The sequence below is a fragment of the Coloeus monedula genome (assembly GCF_965178545.1).
Source record: "Coloeus monedula genome assembly, chromosome: 14".
In the NCBI taxonomy this organism is placed as follows: Eukaryota; Metazoa; Chordata; class Aves; order Passeriformes; family Corvidae; genus Coloeus; species Coloeus monedula.
In genome coordinates this window covers 18,538,416-18,564,714 of record NC_138794.1, presented here as the reverse complement: position 1 = coordinate 18,564,714, position 26,299 = coordinate 18,538,416, and the positions used below count along the sequence as shown (strand labels likewise).

Here is a 26,299-nt window from a genome sequence, read left to right as displayed (position 1 = left end):
ACATTAAAAAAAAAAAGGTAAAGTTTAAAAAACCTCAATACTATGAACAATGAAGAAGAAAAAAGCAGCAAAACTCTTCATGGTTCACAAGCAGAAAGATTCTATGGTAGAAGTAAAGGAGAGGCATCAACATACTCCTGACTCTGAAGGTTTCAACTGAAATGAAGCAGAAAGTTAAAAAGACCCAACTTCAGATTCCAAATGAATCCACATTCCACATTACCAACAGGAACCTGCCTGAGCAAAGAGGAAGTGATCTCTTCCTCTTAAGAGCCCGAAACCCTCATATCCCCCAACTTCCCTTAGACGATAATTAATCACCAGTCCAATTGACCAGCTGCAGAGTAAACAGGGGGGAACAAACAGGAACAAACAACAGAAGTATTACACCACATTGTCTCAAATTGAGCATGATTTACCACCATCTGCTCCTGGTGCCACAAACAGGACCACAGGTTAGAAAAGAATTAGGTTTTTCTCTTGTTATGAACTCACTGCTGTTTTGCTCTGACTCTTTCCTCCGGGTGTGCACCTGGTCTTGCTGTTCTGTCTCCCACTCCAAACCAGCCAGTGTCACATGGCAGCTAATTCTCCTGTGCAGATTTTCCTTACATTCCTTCTACTTTTAGTATCTTTACCATTTCATAATTAGTGTTTCTAAAAAAATCTCCAAAGCATTCTAAATCTAAATATAGTCTATCCCAGGAAGAAGATAGTACCAAGCCTGTTGGTATAGACAGACCAGGCATTAATGTGGCAACCAAAATAATGAGATGTGACCACAAAAGTAACATAAAGACATGGCTGCTCACAGCACTGTCACCTCAGAAAGAGCACCAGTAGAGGCAGAAGTCATCCAAACTCTTCCACAGAGCACCTACACCAAGTACAAATGTCACGAGGCTACAGTTTGCTCCACTGTCAGCCAGCAGGAGGGAAGAGACAGGATAAAAATCTAGCAGGGGAAAAGAAAATCAAATGCAGAGCAATAGTTATGATACAGAAGGTTCTCAAAGAAAATCACTATGATGGTGGGAAATTAGGGAGGATAAAGGAAGACAAGGATGTCAAAAAGAGCTGAGTGAGAGATATGACATTGTTAAAGTTAGTTAAGTTGGGGAAGGGCCCTGACAATCATTAGCTATAACCAAGACTCTGAAGTTTTCATCACTATAAATAATAAACTAAATTCCTTTAGTAAGACACTTAGGATGGAAAAGGGGAAGAGGCACATTACTTGCTTTCAAAGGTTAATGTGGAGTTGCCAAAATCTCTGACAAGAGATCAATGTAGCAACAGTTCTTTCATGAAAATGCAGTTAAAATTGAATCAGAATGGATTCAACGTTGAACAATTTTAATGAAGCAAGTGTCAAACAAGCACATCAACTTCTTAAAAACAAAGGAGCTCCAAAGTTTAATTACAAAAACATTGTACAGAAAACTTGGCATCTAAACAATTCCAAACACGTTAATCCAGCAAATGGATTCTGCTTTCATATATTTCTCTTAACATTTCTTTAAGTGACAAAAGCATTTTATTCTGCTCTTCTCCTTGACACCCACTTCATTTTTTTTTTATCAGTCAACACTGAAAACTGTAAACTGAAGTGACACTCTGAAAACACTGGAACGACAAAATCCATTTTTATAGGGTTAATCAACATAAATAAGAAGCTTCTTAATGAGACAAAACATCATCTGTCACATCATCAGTGAGCAAGATCTCAGTCTTCCCCCAGATGCTTCAAGATGGATAATCCACCCCACCTCTTTCCGTGTGGGAAAAAGCAAGAGATTAGTCAGCCCCCAGCTAATAATACCACCTTAAATTTCCCTATCCTACAACACTTGCATGCTTCTCAGCAGAGATGGATGAGCAGCATCCATGAGCAGATTTCTGTAAGCAGGGCATCCTGAAGCCACCTGACTTTACTGACGGATTGGATATGTTACAGCCTGGAATAGCATCCTACATTACATGGAATTTCTGGAGTCTTTATGGGATACAACTCCAGGTATTAGGTAGGATGCCACAGAACTTCAGGATTTTGTAAATCAGTTTTGGCTATGCAGTACATTTTGGCCACTTCAACAGAGAGTCAAACATCGCCAGTTCTTAAAAACCAAGATACACACAGGAGATGAAGGTGTAGGTGCTTCTTCCGGAGACATTAATAACCTCTAGGATTTACAACACTCATTACAGAACCCATTAAAAAAGTTCATGGCAGCATCAGCTGGTCTCATCCATACTAAGGAGAGTGGAAGTCAATGCAGCAAACTGAGGTTCCTTTTTGTGAAGTCTTGAAAGCAAAACAGGTAACAAGAGAAAGGAGTTTCCTCCCTGAAGGAAGACTTGATTTACATGAAAATCCTTGCTACTGGGCTACAGCAATAATCCCAGGAGTAAGCTGAGACCTGGCATACAAGGTGCTGACCTGAAGATGGCTCCAGGCCAGCATGAAGCCCATGTGTACAGCGCAGGAACGTATTTGTGTCACAGGTGCGTTAAAGCGATGCTGACAGCAACCCACAACAAAGAAAGCAACCTCCAATTCATAACAGGGAATCTCAACAGATGTCTTAAGCAGGAGCAAAGAGATTGTCATGTGGAAGCAAGAGCATTTCAACCACCCCCATAAAGCCCAGAGATGTCAAACAAGTGATGAGCCGAAGTCAGAATCAACAATTTGACAGGAACCAAAGGGCAGTGAAAGTTTTGAATAAGCCAGTGCAGACAGTGGGTGCCTTCAGCTCTGCCAGGAGATGTGGTGTAGCTCAGCAAGAACAGACTCAAACTTGCAGAGCTCTATCCAATGCAAGTGAAAGGCCATTTTGGTCACCTGGAACATAAAATTCTGAATGCTATGGGCTCCATGGGCAGTACTTGAACTGTACAAAAGGTGAGAGCACAAACAAGCTGTAATGCTGAGTTCTGTGGGCTACTATGTGGACCTAGTTACTAATAACCTTCTCCGCTCTATTAATTCATGCAAAAATATATGTGCTGCTTCCAGACATTGCTTCCCAGCACAGTGATTTCAGGAGGGCAGAGGAGGGGAAAAAATGCAATCCCCGTGCCCATTTCTCTTTTTATAGAAAACTGCTTTCCCCATGAAATCATTCTCTCAAAAAACAAGGCAATAACATCAAATTAGACTGAACAATGTATCAGAGGAAGGGCAAGCTTTGTGGGTTTAGTCTAAACCAAAGAATCCCGTTTTCCCTGCTGAGAACTAATGTTTCGCTTTCTATCTTCATTTCCACTTATCTTTGTGATAGTAAAATGCTCCAGCAAACATTTTCAAGAGATAACAGGAGACCTTCACAGAAGAGCAGGATGCAATGTGCAAGAGAGGTACTTGAAGAGAGGGGGGGAGAGAGGAAGTCTGTCTCATAGTAGAATCAAGTCACAAAGCATCAACCACAGCCAGTCTCTAGCAAGGAGCAAACTCACATTGTAGGAATTGCAGGCTAACACAAAGAAAACAGGATTCTGCTTAAGAAAAGCTCCTATAAACATAGCAAGAGGCGTAGGACAAGACAGTGCACCAAGGAAAACTCCCTGTTAGAGCAGAGAACACAAGCGCTGCTATCCAGTACTGCAAAAATCAAGGAACAAGATCAAAAGAAGGAAACTAAATTGAAGGAAGGTAACCCCACAGGATAAACATGAAAACAAAATAAAAGACACTAGAAGACATTAGGCAATTATTACTACAACATATATGCTGACACCATTTCACAAGCTGAGATTTCATCTCCACAGTCAGCCAGTCCACAGAACGCAGGCACCCTCACGCCCAGCAAAATCCATAAAAAAAATGTAGATTGCACAAAAGTTGCATGCTCTTAAATGTTCACACAGAGGACAGTTCCAAATGTTTAGTGAGCGGTGTCCGTGGCTTCTTAAGGTCTCTTAATGCATTGATCTGTTTGTCTCCCTGACAAAACACACAGGCAGGGCCCAGGACAAACCTGCCATCCTGCCTCCCACCCTCGTCTTTCCCTCATGGCTTCTTATTCCACACTGGCCAAAAATATTTTGTAAAGCTTCCCCGGGTCACGAGACCTGCAGACAAAACAGAGAAATAAGGGTTAGAAGACTACAATCTGCCAGGACTTAACAGGCACCGTGACATGATTTTTTGGATGTTTGATCTGAAAACACAATGTTAAGCATAGCAAAGCAGCCTCTAGAGACAGAACTAAACTGAGTTGCTGTTTCCATCCAGTGCTAAATGACAAAACCCTTCCTCTTCTTCCCATATACTGTTTGCACAAAGAAGGTTTTTACCATGCAGTACAACAAAACCAAAATATTCACCAGTATAGTCAAACAGTCTCTCAACACAATGTACTAAGCCACCAAAACCCACCTCAGACCTGTGAAAGAGTTGCTTTCAGAAACATCATGATAGTTTTCTGTGGAATTGATTTGTAATGTGTCTCAACCTCGGACAGACCACTCAGTTGACAGAGATTACATTCAGAATTAATATACTTCACATGTACATTAACAAAGGGACACCAATGATGACAGCTTGTTGATACAGTGTATTATGTGCCAGCTGAACCTTTTATCCAAAGCTTCCTTGTTTTCTAGGGAATCTCCACCGTTTTCTAGGTTTGCATCCAACAAAACCCAACCTTCTTCCTTCCAAAATTTTGCCTCAAAATATAATCATTGCCAAGTGAAAGTCAGTGTAATTAACAGTCCCATTAATTACTTGATCGTTATATTCCATTACATGCATGTCATTATACAGTGAAACTATGTGATTATTAATCACATTTTTAATTGCTTCACACTGTTTTGCTGCTGAAAAGAAGGAAGGCATTGGTGGGAAAAGGAAAGAAGGGAAAGGAGTATTATTTTTCAAATAGAGGGTAGAAAAGAATTTTAAAGCAAAAATTACTTTTTCTAAATCAATTACAGCCAAATCCAGTTTATCCAAGGAAACTGTATTTGCATGTTTAGGAACACAGAAATTGTCCATCCTTTAGGAAAGATGAAGCCACCTGGCAAGAGAGTGAAAGTCTAGGTTTTAGTAGCTTTGAGATATGATTTTTCTGGCAAGATGCTTAAAGGACAAATACCCATTTTTGGGCCTGGCACACCCTTCTAATAACTGATGGATAAGAAACTGCTTTCCCTCTTAGCCATTCTGTAAAACCTCCCCTCCCCCAATTCTCTTTCTGAGCCTGAGAACTAATTGAAAACAGTATATGAAAAGGAGGAGGTTGATGAGCTGCTGAAAAATCCCAGACCTGGATCGACAAGCTGTTCCCTTCACAAATAGCAGCAGTAAAGGCACTTCTTTATTCTGCTGGGAGCTCAGTCATCTCTTAGAACTACAGTCCGTTCCATCTGGCTACCCTCCGGAAGGACAATGATCTCCCAGCTAAAGCCACACTATAATGGGAAATGTGTAATTAACTGTTCTACACAGTATCACAAAAGGTCAGAATCAGAAAGGATGAAAAGCTCTGTCTTCATATTTGCAGATGGCACAAGGCAGCTTTATTTGCATTTCTAAACACTATTCAAGACATGTACAGTAGATCTCTACATAATAAATGCCTAACGAATGAAGGTATGTACTTTGTTAAAATAGTAATAGGCAAACTCCTCATGGCTGCCTAGTGCTGTGCATCATGGGGAAGTGAGAGGTGGGGGACATGCAAAGCAGCACAGTAATGCAGAAAGACTGGTATTTACTTCTTTGTTAATTTGTTTTTCCACTCTCTTCTCTATTACAGTTTTCTAAGCTGTTAAACAGCAGCAAAAATACAGAATCATGAGCTCAATAATAATCTATGCACAAGCCACATAAACATTAGTCTCAGCAAATGCTATGTATAACTTAAACCATACCTCAGTGTTCCATTTACATGTAAACCTTCATACTCAGAACAGCTTGACTACAGGTGCTATAGAGCAGAGGTAGGGTATTTTCAGTTTATAACAGGATTGAATTCACCTGTAACCTCTTGAGACAAATAGAATTTCCCTGTGGCCATCAGTTTCTACAATTACTGCTGAAATTTTCAGATTTACTTCACTCAAGAACGGAACCTTCTTCTAAATTAGTCACCCTGTTACCATTCTGTCAGAACTCTTACTCACCTTACACAAACACAAAAAGATCTTGGAGCTAAAGGGAATTTCAGAACCCTTTAATGCCATGGAGTACTTTCAACTGAATTTGACTTTCAAAGAAACAACCTGATCCTGCAGCTTTGAGGAAGAAACCTTTTTGATTGTACAATATGGTGATCAGCACATGAATCAGCACCAGAACAGGTGCTAGAGGTACAGAGCAGACACCAAGAGCAGCCAGGGAGAGAACACTTACCCTGTCACTAACGCTCCAGCCTGTTCACCACATCCCGCACCGTGGCAATGAGGTTCTCGTTCTCCTGTGGGTTGGCCAGGATAATACTGTGCAGTCTGTTCATGTAGGAATCAATAGTTTCCATCGTGGGGGTTTCCCCGCTACCTACAGTGAACACATAGTGAAATAAGCCACAAGGTATTTTGATGACCACAGCAATTCCAAAAAGTTCACACTGTGCTAAGGTAATTTGTGCCAACACACAAACTGCTATAGGAAGCGATTTTGCTACGCGCCACCTCTCGTGACAGATTCTGCAAAACCATGTCTTCCTAACTCCATGAAGTGAGTAGCTCCAAGGATATCAGGACTAATGAAGCATGGTTCTCTTTGACTGGGGTCTCATAGTTAATTATAACGAACTCTTTCAGCTGGGCATTCATAGAATTTAAGTGGATTCCCTGGCAGCTGACAATACAGACACAGCCTTTATTTTAATCAAGGAACTTGCAGGTCCTGTCTATTCTATTTAGTAACATTTTCATAAAACAAGTAAAGGAGAGCCAGGACTGAATATGTGTCTCACTTTATCAGGAAGAATAAGAGCAGTAAGAAAATAAATGTCATGTTGAAATAAAGCACTGACTCTACATTTTCCCCGCATGCATTTTAATATTTCATTATCCAATGCAACAAAAGCTCAGAAACAGCCAAGAGCACAGAACTACAACAGCAGACCATGTGTTCTCAGCTCACAACATCATATAAACATGAGCAGTTAAATTTAACAGTCTCACCTGGCAGTGGGACTCCAGCAAAGCTGCTGGTGAGTGCCTGGCGCAGGGTCTCGAGGTGCTGCTGCAGCACCGTGTTGCGGCTCCGCTCCTGGATCACATCCACCTCCAGCTTCTCCACGGCCGTGCGCATGCTCTCCACGTGTTTCTGCAGGGCAGCGTTCCTCTCCTCAAACTCCATGTTGGATTTGCGCAGCTGCCGCAGCTCCGCTTCACGTGCTGTGGACATCAACCCATTCCCAGAGAGTCAAAAAACTACTAAAAACATATCTAGGACTGGTAGGCAATGAGGCAGAATGTTCTGGAGTGCTCAGCTGATAATTACAAATGGTGCAGTTGTGGTTCATAGACAAAAAGCATCCCATCACAGAGTGAAAATAGCACCTACAGTAGCACTTAAATAGAGTTAACCCCTAGAGAGTGAGACAAATCAGAAAACATTCAAAGCATGAGAATGGAAGTGAATGGGGGAATTGATCAGGGAGCAAGACTGCAAGACTGAATTCAAATGCAATCAGAATGAAAAAGCTTAGCAGCAGTGCTAAGAATCCTGCAAACAAGACACCAGTTATAAAAATAATTTTCTATTGACCATGGAAAGTATCTGAACCTTAATTCTGTTCAGTCAAGAAAGTCTTCAGGAAATATGGCAAAAAAACCCCTAAACTCTTGACACACACAGATATGAAAACCAAACAGAGTAAAAGAGTATCAGTGTAATCTTCAACATATTGGGGGGAAATAAAATAGTGCTAACCAGCCTGAATCATCATCATGCTACATCTTAGCCATTTCTTAGTCCTACAGAACAGTAGATACAGCTAGGACTGGCTGGAATAAGCATCAGAAACATTCACAAAAAAGGCTAATTTGGGAAGACAGTGTCAGGAAAAACTGCTTTTCAGCCATTGTGTATATACAGACGTAAGGAAATAGCAGAAAACTATACCCAAGTCATTACTTGAACTGAGACAGGAGAGTGCAAAGACTCTTCAGCTGGACAGCATTTGCCAAGAACTTTGGAAAAGCAAGGAGGAAAGGGTCCTGCAAAAGTTTAGCTTACCTTTACTATGATTCAGGAATTCTTCTGTGAAGATTGGAATATCAAAGACAGATCTCTCCTTTGTATCTGCTTCTTTCTACAAAAGAAAGAGTAATAACATAGTTAAACAGTTTGTTTTCAGGAATTCATTTAACTGTTTTGATCATGAGAATAAAAGGCCAAGGAGACCTGAGGCAGCTAAAAAACTGTACAGAACAAAGACACTTCCAGCTCCTACCAAGAAAAGCCAAAGGATGTGTCAGCTTTTCAAGATATAGGTTTAATAAAACATCATCATTAAGAAATAACACATAACATACTAAAATACACTCTTTCACCCTAATGACAACATATGTGAGAATTACTCCGTTTTAAAAACTATTTGAATGCATTTATATTTTCCACCATCAACCAACTGACACATTCTGAAACAGTCTTTACAGGAACATCAACAAACAGGAGACAGAGTGAGCAAAATGCACAGTCAGTTTCATGGTTCTTGGTCTTTCACCACCAAAGCAAAAAACACTTTTAAATCAGGAAATGCTCTACAGCTTAGTCAGAAAACTGTACAAGATGTGTTTCGACTCAAGGCAAAAACCCCCTACTATAATATACTTCAGTCACCACTTCTAAATTAACAAGAATTAATGCTTGTTTTAGCACCTGAATCATTATGGACAAAGTCAATGCAGATTTGGTGTGATAAGCTGCAGCAACTACAATCAACCTGGAACTTAACACAGAAACAAAGTAAAGCAGGAAAGAGTGTCCATGGAGAACAAAAGCTTTTCAAAACTCTCAGACACCATGGTTGATAATGTGCCACAAATTTGTCATCCAGAAGCGCAGTGTTATACATGACTGGTGTCCTCCAGCAGACAACCTAAATGTTTGACAGCTGATAAGGGAATTCTGGTCCCTGAGTTCAGAGTATCACGTTGGTGCCTGCCACACAGAGGGGCTACATGGGGTGAACTGAATGACATTTGACAGCCAACCAACACAGACAAGACTAGATGGAACTACAGCTACCCTGTCTTTACTTAAGGAGACAGACTGTCCATTGATTGTTTTTAAGGATAAGCTGACTTTTATTGTCTGGCACAATTACAGCCGAGGAGCTCTGTATTTACTGAGTGAGAACTCAAACCTCACTTGGCCTGAATCAACTGAACACACACTAGAATCAGGCAAGACTGGAGGGAAAGGTAACAAACCTTCCCAGCTCTGTGAGGCACAGCAGGGTTTATCTGGGGTTCGTGATCACACGTGCTTTTCACTGAAGTTTTTGTACGTGCTGCTACAGGGCAAATGTCTCAAGAGTATATTTAGAAAGAGAAGTCATACACAAGTGTGAATAATGCATTAATTTTGTCTGAACACTGTCTAAATGACTAAGAATTAATTTGACCCCAAAATCTAGGATCTCAACATTAACATGCACTAAGAAATGCTGGCAGTTATGAAGCTTGGTTAGAACACTTATAGAACATCCATCTTGAACAGTCTAATTCATGCTCACTACTACTACCTATGCACAAAGAGCCACTGGCTTGGATCACCACTGGCTCCTACAGAATAGATGGTGGAGGAGAGAGTACTGCAAAGAAGATATTCTCTTTGCAACCCTAGGATACAGGTTCTTCAGGTAAAAACCAAAAAATATTAAGGCCTTTAGATGTAACTGTCCAGCTTCCAAAAGGCAAGAAATTCTACTAAGCAGAAGAGTGATCATTAAAACCATCAGCACTCTCCCATTACAAAATACATTACCCAGCACATAAAAGATCCTCTTGAGAACCCTCAAGTACTTAAGCCACTCTGAGGTTCACTGAAGATTAAAATCATAAGGCTTTGATTACCTCCTATTGAAAGGAACCCAGTCTGTTCAGCTCATGTATCATTTAGTCATCCCTCACACCAAAAGAGACTCAAAATTGTTTCTATCATTTGCCTTAAATAAGATTGAAATGCTTCAAGAGTCAACAATCTTATCTGGTTACTAACACTGAGGCTGCACTTTGAAGATTCTGCAACAAATCAGACTTGAAGTTCATAGAGACTTGGTGAAGTAAGGTAATGAGATAGCTGAGATTTTGCAGGGGTTTAAGCTCACCCTTCCTGCTACGCTCAGGCTGCAGACAATAGAAGGAACAGATATAATAAATATACGATGCCATTAAATGTTCTCAGAGTAGGTGCCACCAGGCAACCCCTGCTCTCCTCAACCTGTGTGCAAAAATCTTTGAAAGCTTTCCACTAACAACTGTAACAGAGTGCACGATGCCAGATCTACTTGCAATCAAGCAGCTTGAGGAAATAAACAATAACAGAACAACAGAGAACAATTATTCAGGAGTTCAATCACTGCTGATGACAATAGTGCACATTGCTATATGTCATTTATGAAACTAGAATTTGACAGAAAAAAAATGTTCTATTTCAAGCCCATAGATGAGCTCATGGGACAACGTGTGCATGTTTTTCAAGGCAATATCTATTAAAAGTTCTCTCTCATCCTTTAGTTATATTTTATTATAATTAGTATTTGAATTGCCCATCACGAAACTCTCTAGAGGTCAACTCTATGTACAATATTTAAAATTACCTCAACACCAACTCACAGAAACTACATCATAAACACTTAACTGAAGCAAGAGAAAGGAAAAAGGTTTCTTTGACCTTATCTTCTTATACTCTCTCAAAAAATAACTTCATCAGCTTGTACCTACTAATCACAAACACAACAACAAAAGTCAGTGCGGACAGGAGAAAGCAGCAAGACAACAAAAAGCTTTAGCCTCACTTCCAGTAACAACTTGATAGACACTTCTAAAAGCAATCTAAGTTTTTTCTGCTTATTCCCAACCAATACAGGATGATAATACTTGGCTTCCCCACACAAAAGATGTGAAAGCACATCAGGTGATAAGCATGTGGGACTTCATAAATACAAAGGTGAAAAACATCAAGCAGTCAAAGGCACAGTTTCAGAGTAGGATGCCTGACTGACAGGTTGATGTTCAGCTGTATCTGATGAAGCTTAGAAGTCCCACAGGGTGAGGAGAATTCTTTTTTAACTGCATTTATGATGTGAAAGATCAGCAATGATAACTTGAACTAGAAGGGTAAGAGGGAAGACTCCAAATCTGTAGTTTGTCACCTGTATAACTTAAACGTTATGTAACAGTCAGTCAGCCTAGAACTTGAAGACTTCAGTTTTTGTACAATTAAAGACAAACTTGGATTCAGCGATTGTAGAATCAGAAAATGTGGGGACCATGTACTTCTAAAGGATAATCTCACTGCAAGCACTTCCTTTAGGAGTTAATAAAAGGCATATAAAAACATGCTACCAAAACATTTTCCTGAAAGTGAAACTTACTTTCTGTCAAGTAGACAAGACCAGTAGTTGCCTCTCAGCAGTGCTCAGCCTTGTCACTGATGTAATGAACACATTAGAAGCCAAGTGGATTGCTTTCCCAAGGCAAAAAACCTCACAAAGAAAAACAGATCTTTCAGACAGCCCTACTGCTTACAAGTGAAGAGGCTGTGTATAAACAAGATTTTTTCATTGCTCTTTGTTTGCAATTTATTGGTAACCATGAAAATGACTCTGTGGCCTTAGGTAATACAACTGGAGAAAGCTGCAGCATTTCAAGCGGAGAGAAACCATAGTCAGCCAAGACACACAAGATTCGTGGTAAGATGCCTGTGCTGTAGTTGATGAGCTCTATCTCCAGACATGTAGTGGTTTGGTCCAAAATACTCATTACTGCTTATCTGCTGTGAGATAAGAATTAGGAGAAATGCAAAGCAGGCACCAAACTTGAAAGAATATAAAGAAGTTTATTAACAACTCTAAGAGGGGAGAAAAAAAAATTATACCACCTTCAGAGCTCTCCTCCTCCTCCCACTGACAATGTGAAAAAACAACCCTTAAGATGTTCAGTCTGTTTACCACTTCCATAATAACCTTGTTCAGTCCGTTTAGAAAGAGAAGTCTCTTCTTGCTCATGCTATGAAAACATTATCACAACGAGACAGCTGCCCACTTCCAAATATTGTTCAGTCCATTTAGGAAGAGGAGTCTCTCTCTGCCTGCGTGTGAGTCCTTTCCCCCAACTTGCAGCTTTTCCCGCAACTGCTTTCGAGGGTCCACTCTTGAAGTTTTTTGGGGTACAATTTTAAGGTTGAGCCGTTCAGAAACAAAAACAGAGGCCCTTCTCCTTCCCTGGGAGCAAAGGGTCTTCATCATCTTCATCGTTAAGACTATCTCTGGGAGCATCTCTTAGTACTGAGGTTTTCTCCTTTCCCGTTTGGAGCAAAAGTCCTCATCTGGTCCATCTCTCCCTGTCCAAACTTCTCAAGAAATTACAGCTGCGTCAGCATCTGCCTATCTCAGCGCAGGTGCTTTTGCTTACGAATTGAACACTCCACCCCCCATATCTTCATGAAATTACAACAGGATACTCTGATATATCATAGCTTCACAACAGAATTTCAGCTTTAAGCATCTCCTCTCTCTCTTCCCTCAGGTTTTCAGCTCTTCACAGCACTAAAAGTGTTAATCTCACCTCGGCCTTGCAGCTTTGCAGCTGGAATGTTGAATTTTCCTTATCGCAGTGGAGAGGGGGGAGAGCCGAGCTGCTCCGGCTGCCCACGGCAAGGCAGTGGGGGGGGGTTCCATGGCTGGAACGGGTTCCATGGCTGGAACAGGTCCATTGACCCAGGATGGCCGTGGCCCAGCCCAGCCTGGCCCGAGCAGGGCCTGGCCGGGCCCGCTGGCCCCCACACGGGGCCCGCAGCCACCTGTGCCAGCGCCGGAAATGAGAGAGAGCTTGGAGGAGGAGTTTGCCTATTCTTAAATGTGGATCACAGAGGTGTTCACAACTTTAAGTGGCTTAGAGAATTGTCCATATTCAAACTGGCCAGCTGATAGGTTCTATCAGTTCCCAGAGGAAACTGTAAGCACCCCTTAGCAAGGACGTCCCTTCCGGGACTATGCTTGCTAACCTATGACAAGACATTATCACTCTTTTCCAGTATTTACATATGTAGAGGGAGAGGGAAGGCAGGAGGAGGTTTAAGCCAGAGATTTTCCAATTATTTGGTTGCTTTACCCGTTTTCTTCTCAAAGAAGCCACAAGCATTTGTGTTACTGCAAAAAATCAGTACTTGAAACAGCCACCTAAAGGTGCTAACTTGGCAGGTTTATTGAGGTCTCACACTATATTTAAGTTCTTAACATTGAAGTACAAAACAGACCTATGTTTTAAGTGTACTCTATGCTACATTTCATCTCAGATCATTTGTACCTGCCCAAGACTTACCAAATTTAGTTTTGTCATACTAATGAGTGTAAGTATACTCAGTGGTTTCTAACTTTTCCAAACCTGCATTAGGAAGAGAAAGAATTCACACTCAAGTTCTGATAAACTGGGTTTTGTCTTCACTAAAAGTTTTTTTTCCCCTGAAAGTCTACCCACTGATGTAAGTGTAGAATGAAGAGGTTTACCTCATGGTCATGAGCTGGCTGTCTTGCTCCATCTGAGAAAGAAAAACAAACAACAAGTCTCTCAAAATAAACAAAACTGGAGAAAATGACCAAAGAATTAAAGTAGTTACACAACCATAATTACACAACAGTTCTAGACAGACTTGTGCAGCTCTCCTAGTAAGTCACAGAGAAGTTGTGTCTAACTTCGATGCTCTTAATGCACATCCTCCAACACAATCTAGATACAGTTAAATTCACATGAGTCTAACTCCCTTTACACGCAGCTGATGTAAATGCCACAGAATGAACACATTCACTTTTTAACAAGCCTTTAAATGAAAGGCTTTAAAGTAGTGCCAGGCTACATGACTGGCTGGGAATCTTCTGTTGTTCTAGCTAGGCACATATTTCTGTCCCATTCAATACCTTGTCTGTGTGATTTGCCTTTTTGTCTGTCCTGTGCTTTCCTGCTAAAGACTTTGTAGGCTTCAGTCTTCTGATACTGCTCCAGCTCCCGCATATAACGCTCCTTATCTCTATCTGCTTCATCAAGGTATCGCTGAAACAAAAAAGTCCAAGAGTTTCAGGGAGTTTCCCCCCCTTCGGGAGGAAGGGAAGAAAAACAACTTGTCAGATGAAGTGCTGATCCATTTCACCTATGCAAACAGGAAAGGAGTGAAGAAACAATGAGATGCAAAGACATAAGATCTTTGGATAAAATTACTGTATTCTGGTGTCCCATTTTGCTCTCAATTTTTTATAATAACTATTCTGTTAACTTTTTTTTTGTTAGGCCTAGGAGTAACTTGCTACTAAGCTACTCTACTCAACTGAATGTTACCTACACTACAGACCAAACACTTCAGAATTCCTGTTCTGTGGCCAGGATTAAGTTCTGCTAAACAATAACATCTTTACAGATGATGCTTTATGATTCAGACCTGTAACAATGGGGTTCCAAATACACTCTTGTTTTCATGCCCCACAGACAAAAAAGTACCACCACACACTTGGCACATCTGAGAGGTGAACAAAACATCATGGCTATTGCAAAGAACAGCATAAAAATAAAAGAGCCTGGTTTTAATTGACATAATCTATCTGCATTTTGGTTAATAGAAATCATTTTTTATTAGCCTGGAGGTATTTCACACATCTGCATGACAGAATGAGCTTAGCTGGAAAATTCTTTAGGGGGACTGATTAACTGCAAAACATTTAATGAATGGTCACAATGCTTACTTAATGGGATCCCTTCAAGAAAAAAGTTGCTTTCTCAATTTTTTTCTCCAAATGAGTTTAAAATTCACTGAATGTAAGAATTAAATCAAAGTGAACCTTAGTCACCTGGTGTTTTCATTAAGTCATCATGACAATACATATAAGTTACGATTTCCTTACATTTGCAACACAGTTTTGACCCTGCTGATGACATTAGACAGACTTGTGCAGCTCCCCAGTAAGTCTGCTGATGAACACTGACTAACCCAGTGTTAACATTCTGGACTGGGGTGCAAATCTGGTGATGCTGGGTTGGCATTGCTTTTGGACATGTTATTAGTCTGTAAGATATTAATTCTTCTTTTCCATCTCCAGCAATGTGCTGCTGAAAGGGCTCACCAGTCTTCCCTTGACCTGCTCTGAGAGTTAGAAGCTTACAGCTTTACTCAAGGACAGATTCCCTGGGGATTGAAAAAGCAGCATACAGAATAGAGATTTGAGCTCAATTTCCTTTTTCCTAGGTTAAAAATCTGCCTCAGACATGATAAGAATATGTTAAAATGCAGGGGACAGAGGGGCTGAATGTCTTTTTCCGTTCTCTCCCAGTAGACATTTTCATCAGGAGTGTGTTCCCACAAGACATCCTCTCCATGGATGTATACTTCCAACCTTACCTAAGAGCAATCCTGACTTTTCTCTAAGCAACATCATTCTCACTATCCCTGACACCAATCAACTGCTTTGCCTTGCCACAAATTTTCCATTATGGTTAAATCACAGTGCCTATGCACCATTTTACATCATCTCTAAGTTGTACTCTACAAGCTTAGTAAAAAGCAACAAAAGGAAATCTTGGTTTTTTGCATCATCCCATTTTTCATTTTACCCTTAGAAGTATTTTTCAAAGTTCAAATATCAGGATTAAATTAATGAGAGCATTCAGCTGCACTGTGATTTAGAAACTGCTTTGCAGTAATCTCCAGCTGGCAATCAGGTGTGGACAGTAAGATACCCACTAGCAATTAATCCATTAACAAGGTCCACTCCAGAAAGCCCTAAAAGCCAGCCCAAACATGGCCTTGAGCTCCATTTACTTATCAGACAGTGCAGAAGGCCACAGGACTCCCAATTAGGAGACATCACATCCCAAGACTCTGGCCTTACAAGTCTCAGCTCTATCTGAGCTGGTACAGCAGAGTTACATCCAGACGGATCACACAAACTATGGGATGTCTCATTAGAGCAATCCCCCCATTCTGGATGCATTCTTGCATTACCTAGAGGATACAGTTCTCCCCGAGTCACACCTGGAGGAGATGCTACGGCCCTGCCAGGGTTCATCATTTGAACCTGTGCCCCTTACTTTGAAATATCCTCCCAAACACGATTTCAACCAAAAGCCTGTGCTCCCTTCCTCACTAAGCAACATCCCCATTTAACAGTAACCATACCCAACAAGGACAAGGGAGTGTAGCAGTACCCGTTTCTCTTCAGGAGGCAGTTTGCTCCACTCATTGCCCAGCATCCTGGTGATCTCTGGGAAAGGGACTTCCGGCCTCTTTGCTCGCAGCTGCTCCCTACGCTCGTTCATGAACCGCACGTACCCTGTGAGGGGCGATTTGGGGGCATTGGTGTCCCTAAGGGGTTTCTTCCTCTTTCTCCCTTTGGCCCAGCCTCCTCGTTTGGTTCTCTGCTGCTGCAAAATGAAAACAGAAGACAATTCAGACTGAGTGAAAATAAGCACATCTGGAAGGAATAAACAATTTCATCAGGAGTACATTGCTGCAAATACCTCCTCTCCCATGGATGCAGGTTTCAAACCTTACTTTAGAGCTATCCTGACTTTTGTCTAAACAAAGCCAAACTAGTCTCATTGTGAAAAGCAGTTTACAGTTTCTCCTAGTCCACAGGGACAACAAAATAACATTGGCATCAACTTCTGATTGCAAAATCACAAGGACTGATAATCCTCAACATGATCATCTTAACTAATGCAACTGCAAATATTTTTTTATCACTTGTTTGCTTGGTTTTGGTTATTCTCACCCTCACATACCCTCCACCCAAGTCATTTACTTCAACAGGCTTTTTGGAGAGATCTTGTGCATTAGTTAATAATTGATAACTAGTCATTTTGCACCTTCCAGATTCTTTGTCCTTCATGCACAATATGCCCAAAATGTGGGTGTAAGGACAGTATACAGGCTGTCCAACTCTCATCTGTTCAGTAGATTGTCTTTCCCACTAATCACCTCCAATGGAGTAACAAACAAACTCCAAAGGAGGGAATATTTTAAGATGTGCCTGGGGCATACTGTGAGTTCACAGGAATAACATCATTATCACTCATCGTCTTGGCTTCAAGCTATTTCTACAGCAATCTCTGGACAACACTACTTTCTAATGCTATGTACATACAACTATTTTCAGTACTTCTAATGTTTCCCCAGATCAACATGTTCCTGCCATCATGTTACTTTTTGTTGTCTTCCTGGAATTTTATTACTTAATTTAAAAAGGACACCAGAGCTGAAAACAAACTACAAGGAGGGATACCAAATGCACCTATCAAAAAAAACCCCAAAAAACCGCAAAACCACTTCCAAGTCAAACTTCAGGTCCTTCATGATTTAGTCACCAAAAATGAGAGTTGGATGGTACATATAGTCTACAGCATAATGGTTTTAAAGACATCAGTTACTACCAGAACAGTACAATGGTCTCACTTTGCTGGCTCACAAGAGAGAAAGTAAGTTGTGGCAGTTGAACATTCAGTCCTGAATGCAGCACCAGCCTGTGGGCCCCTCTGGCTAAGCTGAGACCCATGTGCTGTGCTCTGCACATTCCAACTGCCAGCTATCTGTGTGCAGCTGTGCAACACAGGAGAAAATTAGGGAATCAGAAGAAGAAAATGGCAAAGGGATAAAAATCTGTGATTCTATTAAAAAAAAAGTATGAGCACATAAGACAAATATAATGACAAAATTCCATGCCTTTGCTTCACTGAATAGTTACTATTATTTCATCTCACCTCCTCCTCAGGCTTCTGCTCAGTGGTTTCAGCAGCAGTAGAAGACTCATTTTGCAGCTGCTGAGCCTGTGACAAGTCCTCCACCAAATCTGGGTTATTCACAGGCTGCGAAGTTCCACCACCGAATGAACTCTCTGAATTAGCTAATCTGAAAAAGCACAGAAGAGGAAAACAAAAAATTTAATCATCATTCCTATATCACTTCCTCCCTAATCTCCTAAAACATGCAAAAATGTTGCAGATATATTCATTCTCACACTAGTAAGAAAAAAGGGGATTTAAAAGTGATTTTTGAAGAACTGGCAGTTCCATCCAAGCAACCACTATAACTACCACAGTGCCTATTGACGTTCAGACCCAGTTTGATTTTTAAAGAGGTGTTTTGTTTCATTTTTAGTGAAGAATTTGATTACACAACCTTCAGGCAAGTGTATGTTTGGATCAGAATCCAGACAGCATGAATCTACCCTTCTTCAAAAATACCATAAGGAATTTGACATTGAAAGTTTCATCATCAACCAAGATACAGCTTTCTGGATGTGTTTAGTGTATTTCTCCACAAATACATTTAGAGGTCTGTGGTTGTGTATGATCTTGGATTGAACTTCAGTCCACACAATCTGCTGTTCATACATATGGGTATTTAAACACATGACTAGCTCCCAACAGGCTCCAGAATGGCCATTATTTAATTTTGCTGCAAGAGCTGTATCAATCTACCTTACTCCAAAAAAGGGCGAGATGTCTGGAGGCAAAAAAGAAGACCAAACATGTAGAAATACTTCTGAAGGTACACTTGAGTGATGGACACACATTTTGGGGCAACAACCCCCTGGACATTTTGAGCACTGTGCTCAGTGGGCAAGTTAATATAAGATTTTTGGACTAATCTCAGATTCTAAACCCTTCTTGAGGCTAAAGATTACTTGCCCTTGGCCAGTTACAGTCATGAAAATTCCTTTAACAGCAGGGTATGCTTCAAGTCTCCTTTGCTCATTTATACCCGTCTAAAGCTACTCATGTCTATGGCAAATTTTAAATATTCAAAATAACTGTTCCTATTGATGTAGAATACAGCTATAAAAATTTGATGTATATTAACAGAATTGTTATTTGAATGCCCATGGGAATATCTGTCTTCAGAGAGAACAGCATATTTTCATTACTCACTACAATCAGCGATTGTGACATAATTACTGGTAAAGACACAACGGCTGGTGAGATCCACGCCTGACTTCGAGACACCAGATTGAGCTCATATTACTGACAATTAGAGAGGGAGCAAGGGAACAAAGCAGACACCCTCCCATAAGTTAATTATATTTGGTGTTTGTCAGAAAGAATAGGAACAGCGCAGCTCTGGATACACTGTTAGGGTTTGAAGAGTATTTCAGTTTTCCTCTCCATTCCCCCTTAGCAGAGAAGCTCTCTAAACTATACCTACAGGAAAAACTTCATGTGATGCAACCACTTGTAGCAAACACTCATGAAAGCTCAGCCAAAACACTAATACCTCTTAAACACAAGCCTAATTGGAACATGGACTTAATTTGGCACCAACAAGTTTGAAGCCCCAGATAAGTAAATCCAAATTCAGGCCCATCTGAAGTGAAAGTGTCCACATTCATTTTCACAGGGCTTTACCTGACTGCCAAGTCTGAATGTTACTTCTTGGTACTTTACAAAACAGAAAAGAAGTTTCAATTATCAAAACACAGAAAGAATTTCATGTATTCTTAAAAGAAAACTTCTTTTGGCATTGTGATTTTAAGAGGCCATTGTTGCAGTCTGCAAAAGCAGAGTCAGACTGACAAAAATGAGACATCAGTCTCAGTAATCAGTTTCAGACATCAGTTTCAGAGATCAGTGATGAACAGTATGTCTTTAATTGAAATCATTTACTTAGCAGGGACCACTATGACCAACAGATGCTTCCTCCCACTCTGTCCCCATAAAGTCACTTGTCTTAAGACCAAAATCCTAGAGATTTACCTTTTAAAGCTAAGAGATACTAAAGAACAGTTTGTGACCACTTCCATCAGTTCAGATGAGTTCAGGTTTCCCTTAAACAGCATCCTGTGAACTTCTGTCAAGGCCAAGGGAATGTTGCAAGACTGAATTTTGTCAGGTTTATTTCTCTTTTTAGAAATTACTGAGAATGCCCTCCTCCCACTGAAACAATTTCACTGATAAGTACAGAGATAGTATCTACCAGCCAAAGGTGAAAAAGGAGTTGCTTACCCAGTTACATTAATTTCACTACCTTCCTTAGATCCATCCTCATCTGTAAAAAGTGGAGGAAGATTGGAGCCAGCTACCAAGTTCTCCATATCTCTGGGGGAAAAAAAAATACAGGTAAAAAAGGTTAAGTTAACTATGTCATTGTTACCCTTCAGCAGCACTTCAACTCAAACATCATAACGTACCACAAATTTTTTACCCCATGAACCAGTTGGCCAGTCATAGCTGATTGGCTTCAGGACAGATCCTGCAGGCAGATGTGCTTAAGGTCAGACAACAAAGACCGTAAATGACACTTCAATTCCAGGTTTCCATTTTAACTGAGCCCTGTGCCAATGCCACAGTGTTGCTGGAAATTCCTGCCATTCTATTTTATCCCTCAAGACAAATCTTCATTCACCATACTCAGCACAAAGGTAGGTAGATCCTGCTCTTCCAGTCCACCTGCCTGATTATTCTTCACTGTGCACCCTTCACCACAGGTTTGTGTTGACCCCAGAAAAAAACTGAAACCAAGTCCCCCCTGAAGTTTCAAATTAAGATTGTACTAATAATTCCTTGTCCAGATTTTCACAATTAATCTATGTGTGCAGTTGAGTGCTAAGTAAGAGAACACAGCTATTTAGAGTATTTTACCTTCAATCCCATAGAACAGTTACTGAAGCACTACCAACTGCCCCCAAGTTAGAATTAGTTCCATTTGTAACCTTGTGGCCTGTCACGGGAATTTAATGTGAGAGATGAAACCCAAAGCTTAATCAATCTATTTATCCCCTTCCTTACTAAAATACAAAACTGTTGTATTTTAGTGGTAAAAACCCTTAAACTCACTGTACGATTATGAGTCGCCAGTTTAGGCCATTTTGAAGGGCCCCTCTACTTAAATTCCTGTTCCTTCAGTTTAGGAGTCACCCTTGATGAGCAGCAGATATTCAACTTGATTACTGCTATCCCTTTTGGCCAGTACACTCGGGCTTTGGGCCTCAAGGGACTGAGGAAAGCTATCATCTTGTACTGCTTTCTCCTGGGTTGGTGTGCTTTCCACTCAGCACTGAAATCCAAGTGATCTGAGACATAAAATCCTGCTCCATGTTTTCAATATTATATGTGTTTTCCCACATCCCACCCCAGGTCCAAACAGAGGTTTTTTCTACAAAGGTCACTGCTTCTTACATCCTATAGGTTTTGCAGATCTCTATCACAAGAATGACATAGATGATATTCACCCTTTTTCTCTTCTGCTTTTCCAGCTGCTGAGATCCTTAAACCATCCTCAAGGATCCTATCATCCTGACTCCTTATCTAGAAAATAATTAAAGCTAAGCAGATGGTGGTACAGACACTGATCTCTAGCAGAGGAACACCTTTACTTGTGCATAGAAAAGGCTCAACCAGGAGTGAAGAAATCAAATTCCTGTGCTGCCATTACAAACCAGGGACTGAATACAGTTTTGGGGGTTCAGCCTTAGAGCTGTGGCACAGCTGGAGACTGACCAGCAAAGGGCTTCCAGGATGCTCAGGGATCTAAAGCACCTGGCCTGATAAGGAATGGTGAGGAAACTGGGCTTGCTCAGTCTGGCAGAGGGGGCCAAGGGCCAATCTAACAGAGCTTAAAGCTACTGGATGGCAGTGGCAGAGATGGCAGAACCAAATTCTTGCCAGTTATACTGGCTTTGGAGGTTCACGCTGGACACCAGGAAGCGTTCCCAGAGAGGTGGAGTCTATCCTGGTAGATTTTAAATGCTGAAAGCTGTAATTGACCTAAACTAGTGTTGGTAATAGTCCTGCTCTGAGAGGAAGGCTGGACTAAGATGACCTCCCTCCAGATGTCCCTTCCAAGCAACATCTGCAGCTCTATGAATCAGAACTCCACATTACGGGGTTTTTTTTTCAAATCCTAGCATCTCTGATAGGAAAAGAAAGACAAATAATGCTGTTAAGAAAAGTAGTGAGATACTCTGGTGAAAGAAATATGATTTTAATCCTTAAAGAAGGCAGTGCAAACAGTACTTCCTCACACATAGAAAAGAGTCTACACGCATAGAAAAGAAACTACATCAAGGCTGGGACTTTATGTATCACAAGAAATCTCAAAATTCAACTAATTTGAAAATTAAGCTCTTCACTGATGTCCAGGAAGCTGTTTAAGCACAGCTTCTAAATATACAATATAAATTGCTTCATGCAGTTATCAACTAACAGGGAAATTAAGTTCTGCTTCATGTTACACAGTATTCATCAGTCAAAAATCTTAAATTATGATTTTTAAAAAAGGAAGCCTAAGCAATTATGCCCATTGTGACCTTCTCACCAGGTCCTGATCTGTCTGTTCATATCTGACCCAAGCTCACTTTCAAACTGCAGGGAGGCAGCTGGACACCAACCTTAACAACATATAAACAGAACACAAACACAGGAAGCTGGGAAGACCATACACTTTTTTTATTTATACCATATGTTTTAGATAGTAACTCTTTCAGATGACACTGACCCACATCCTAAAGAAAAAGTAACATCAGTGAATTTAAAATGGCTTCTAATCAGTTCCAGAGAGCAAGAAAACAAAACAGTTGCCCTAAAGCTCACTGAGAGCAGATGGGAACCTACGCAAGTCTTTCAGTCCCATTTCTCAGGGATAACCCTCCCTGCTTTGCTCCGAACCTTTGCTCCAAAATCGCTATCCACTTAGTTTCAACCCCACTGCAGAGCTACATGTTTATTGAAACACAGTTAACTAAATTCAGGGCAAAAGAAACAACGTACACTTAGTTTTCTAATGGCTTGCACATATCCCCTACTTTCATTTTTTAACTATTTCTACCCAAATGCAAAAAGAAAACAAACTGCTGTTAAAACTCTAAACCCTACCAGCCCTACAATTCAATGCAAGGAAGCATCTCCTCCAAATAAAACTAATTGAAACTGGAGCAGCTCTGAGTTCACTGTACTGCTACACTACTGGTTGTGTTGGCTCAAGAAAGCAATCAGCTAAGCAGGAATAGAGAGACTGATTTATTCATTAAGAGCAGTATCTGATAGGACTTCAAAGGTTCAACTAACACATACACTAGCATTAGTTACACTTCTTTATGAGCCTAGAGAAGATCCTATGCTATTAAAAATGTGGCTGAATTTATCATCTTCTTTCCCTCTCTTCCCTCATCAATCATGACTTCATGATATAGAAAGTGGACAACAGTATTTCGTAACTTTCAGTTCAAGTTTTTCAGCTGGACATTTTGGTTGCATGCCAGAGATCATACCTGTACAAAATTGTACAGAGTGAACCAACATGGTCTGACAGAATTACTCAGGAAATGAAAGGAAAACTTCTACAGCATAAAGATCTAAATGCTACTACACACATCAATACACACAAAAGGATGAAACAGACCACCTCAGCATAGCACAGCTGCACTTACCTGTCAGGAGCCAACTCAAGTCACAGCAGCACAAGTTCATGGCCACACTGTCCCAACACAAGCTACAGGCAGCCTTTCTTCTCCCCCATCGGGCACTTCTGTCCCGTGGCTGGCCCCACATGAGGTCTCTTCCAGAGCCTAAGCAAAGCAATCACTGCACTGTCCAGAATGTTCACTGCTTCCACAAAACGTAACCTGCTCTGCCTGTGTACAGTCATTCACAACTGAGTGATGTGAGGCTGGGCTCTGCAGTGTCTGCACAGGTCTGGCCATGTCATAAGCCACTGTCAAATGCAGACTGATGTCCTCCTCATTCCAAGGCCAGGTCAAGTCTTAAGATGCCCCTGAACACTGGGAAAAGGGTAAACAGCCCTTAACAATGTCGCCTTTTCAACAGCTACATTACAACAGATAATCTTAAGAATAATAATAAAAAAAAAATTACTAAACTCTTTAGCCATACAATTACAAGGTAAGATTATAAGTAAATATTCTTTATTACAGTTAAGCGTATTTAAATATGAAGTCAGCATCAGAAATCCAACTTGCAGGCTGATTATAAAACACTGCAGGAGTTCCAATTACCTCATCTCCAGCTCTAGTTTTAGAAACATTACTGCTGAGTGAAGAATTTTTCTCCTGAAGTCTCTCATCCCCCTTTGCCAGAGTAAATAAGTCCAAATTTTACCATTCAGAGGATAACAGATTAAAAAAAAAATCTGCTACATCACAGAAGAGTCACAGTATTCCTTATCTCAGCATCAGAATCCAAGCACTTCAGAATGCAAACAATCTAAATTCAGATGATTTACTGAGAGAAAAACCCACAGAACCATCACTTCCTCTGCCTTTCCACATGCAGCCAGAACATCAGAAACAAAACTGAAGTAAGTCCATCTTCTATTAAAACCACAATGCTTTTGGAGCAGTCAGAGGAAGTTCAGATTCCCTCTGGCAGAGCATTTTCTTCCATCAAGCTGAGCAGAAGCATGTTATCCAACATGCTTGGCTGCAGAAAATCACATTTGACTTTTTCCCTACAGGCAACTCATTAGACAAAGGTCTTTGTGACTAGGAAAATTGCAAGCTCAACCCAATGGGATGAAGGTTTTTCTGTCAAACCAGAAAATATATACCAGAGAATAGCCAACTGCTTTTATTTTTACTTCTTGCCAGTAAAAACAAAGAAACACTACAGACCAAAATAGAGACTTGCCAGAAAAAATTCCAGAGTTCCACTGCATTTCCAAGCAGCTTAAGGAAAGAAGGGAAAGATGTAAAGCTTAGGTTTATTTGGGTCTTTGCAGCAAACACTAACAAAGCTGTTCATATTCTGACCTTTGAAACACCTGTCAAACATCTGCAAACATGTACATTAAAAACACAGGTGTTCAATTCTGCCTTCTACCCTTAGTCATATAAAAGCTTTAGGATGAGGCACATACAAGACATATATGTATATGTAATCCCTGGATATCTAAAATCAGTAACTGTGGTTACCTCTGGTACCCAGAGGGAAGGCTTTGCTATCTAGCCCTTCACTGCATGCATTACATACCTATGGATTAGGACAGTTCATTTTATTCTGAATTAACTTTGCTCATGATAGCATCAGTTGCCATTTAAGATAATACCATCAACACATACAATTCTACAAAATTAATTTAATTCTCGTGTTACAGATCTCACTTGAGACAACAGAAACCATTCCGATCACAAAAAGTAACTCTCAAAATAAATCTTGAGAATTTTTTACTTTTCATTAATCACTCTATCTAAAGTCCAATAGATGACTACCAGGGATGGGACTGGGTTTTGTAATCTGCCCATAAAAACGTCTTCTGAATTTCCAGTTACTATAGGCAATTTAGCCTACTTCTTCACCTACCATTTGAAAATTTCTCTGGGATCTGAGGATCTCATATTTCACAGGACAAAGTTTTCCATCAGCTCCTTCCACATAAACAAGGTAAAAGGGATACCCCATAAAACCCCACAAACCAGCAGCCACGTACCGTCACAAAGGGCGCCTGAAGCACAGACACTTCTCAAACCACAGCGCTTGTAAATCACCCAAGACCTCACCAGAGCCTGGTAACTTCCCCAGCAGTGAGCAGATGGTTACTTCCCAAAACTGAAGTTCCATTCCTCTGATCATTTATGTCTGTAAGACTCAATCACTCACTGTTTGTGCAATGCAAACATAAAAGTGCCATAGGCAAAGCAGTTTATTAAAAAATGTAAATGAACAGACTGAAGTTTTTCATGGTGTTTACCCAGCTCAAACATTTACCAGCATCACACAAGTGAAACAAGAAACAGTATTAATTAATGCTTGAGGAGTACTTTGATTTAAAATACCAAACAAGTATTCTGAACTAGAGATAACTGAATGTCAAGGAATCCTGATTGTGACTGGCCAGTGAAATGCAAAGTTACATATTTGAAAATAAAATAATTGAAGACTGCATACACCTGATGAGATTGAAATAGTTTTAAAGCTATTTTAGCACTTTTGCTCTCCCTCAAAGCTTTATTCATCACAGAAGTTGTAAAGGAGTACAGCGTATACTCCAAGCTTACTTATATTCTGCAAGAGGAAACTCTGGCTGTTGCCACAGAGGAATACAAATTGGAATTTTTCATGCACATAGCCACCAAAACAAGTCATCACAGCCATTTTACAGAATATGGGGTCAAATACT

At 40.5% G+C, this 26,299-nt stretch overlaps 1 protein-coding gene across 5 annotated transcripts in view; it reads right to left on the bottom strand.

Annotated features, from left to right (window-relative positions):
- Positions 1 to 1,363: 1,363 nt before the first annotated feature.
- The window catches only part of HMG20A (high mobility group 20A), a 39,528-nt gene continuing 14,592 nt past the window's right edge, over positions 1,364 to 26,299 (bottom strand). For 4 of the 5 annotated variants that reach the window (XM_082291097.1, XM_082291099.1, XM_082291096.1 and 1 more), the window contains 9 exons: positions 20,173 to 20,265; positions 17,932 to 18,079; positions 16,381 to 16,596; positions 14,106 to 14,238; positions 13,698 to 13,729; positions 8,198 to 8,273; positions 7,138 to 7,353; positions 6,362 to 6,505; positions 1,364 to 4,074 (listed from right to left, as the gene is read on the bottom strand). In XM_082291097.1, the coding sequence (XP_082147223.1) occupies positions 6,369 to 6,505; positions 7,138 to 7,353; positions 8,198 to 8,273; positions 13,698 to 13,729; positions 14,106 to 14,238; positions 16,381 to 16,596; positions 17,932 to 18,079; positions 20,173 to 20,261 (1,047 nt within the window). In that variant the 5' untranslated portion in view covers positions 20,262 to 20,265 and the 3' untranslated portion in view covers positions 1,364 to 4,074; positions 6,362 to 6,368. The remainder of the gene's footprint in view (positions 4,075 to 6,361; positions 6,506 to 7,137; positions 7,354 to 8,197; positions 8,274 to 13,697; positions 13,730 to 14,105; positions 14,239 to 16,380; positions 16,597 to 17,931; positions 18,080 to 20,172; positions 20,266 to 26,299) is intronic. The other variant, XR_014226840.1, reaches the window with a different exon arrangement.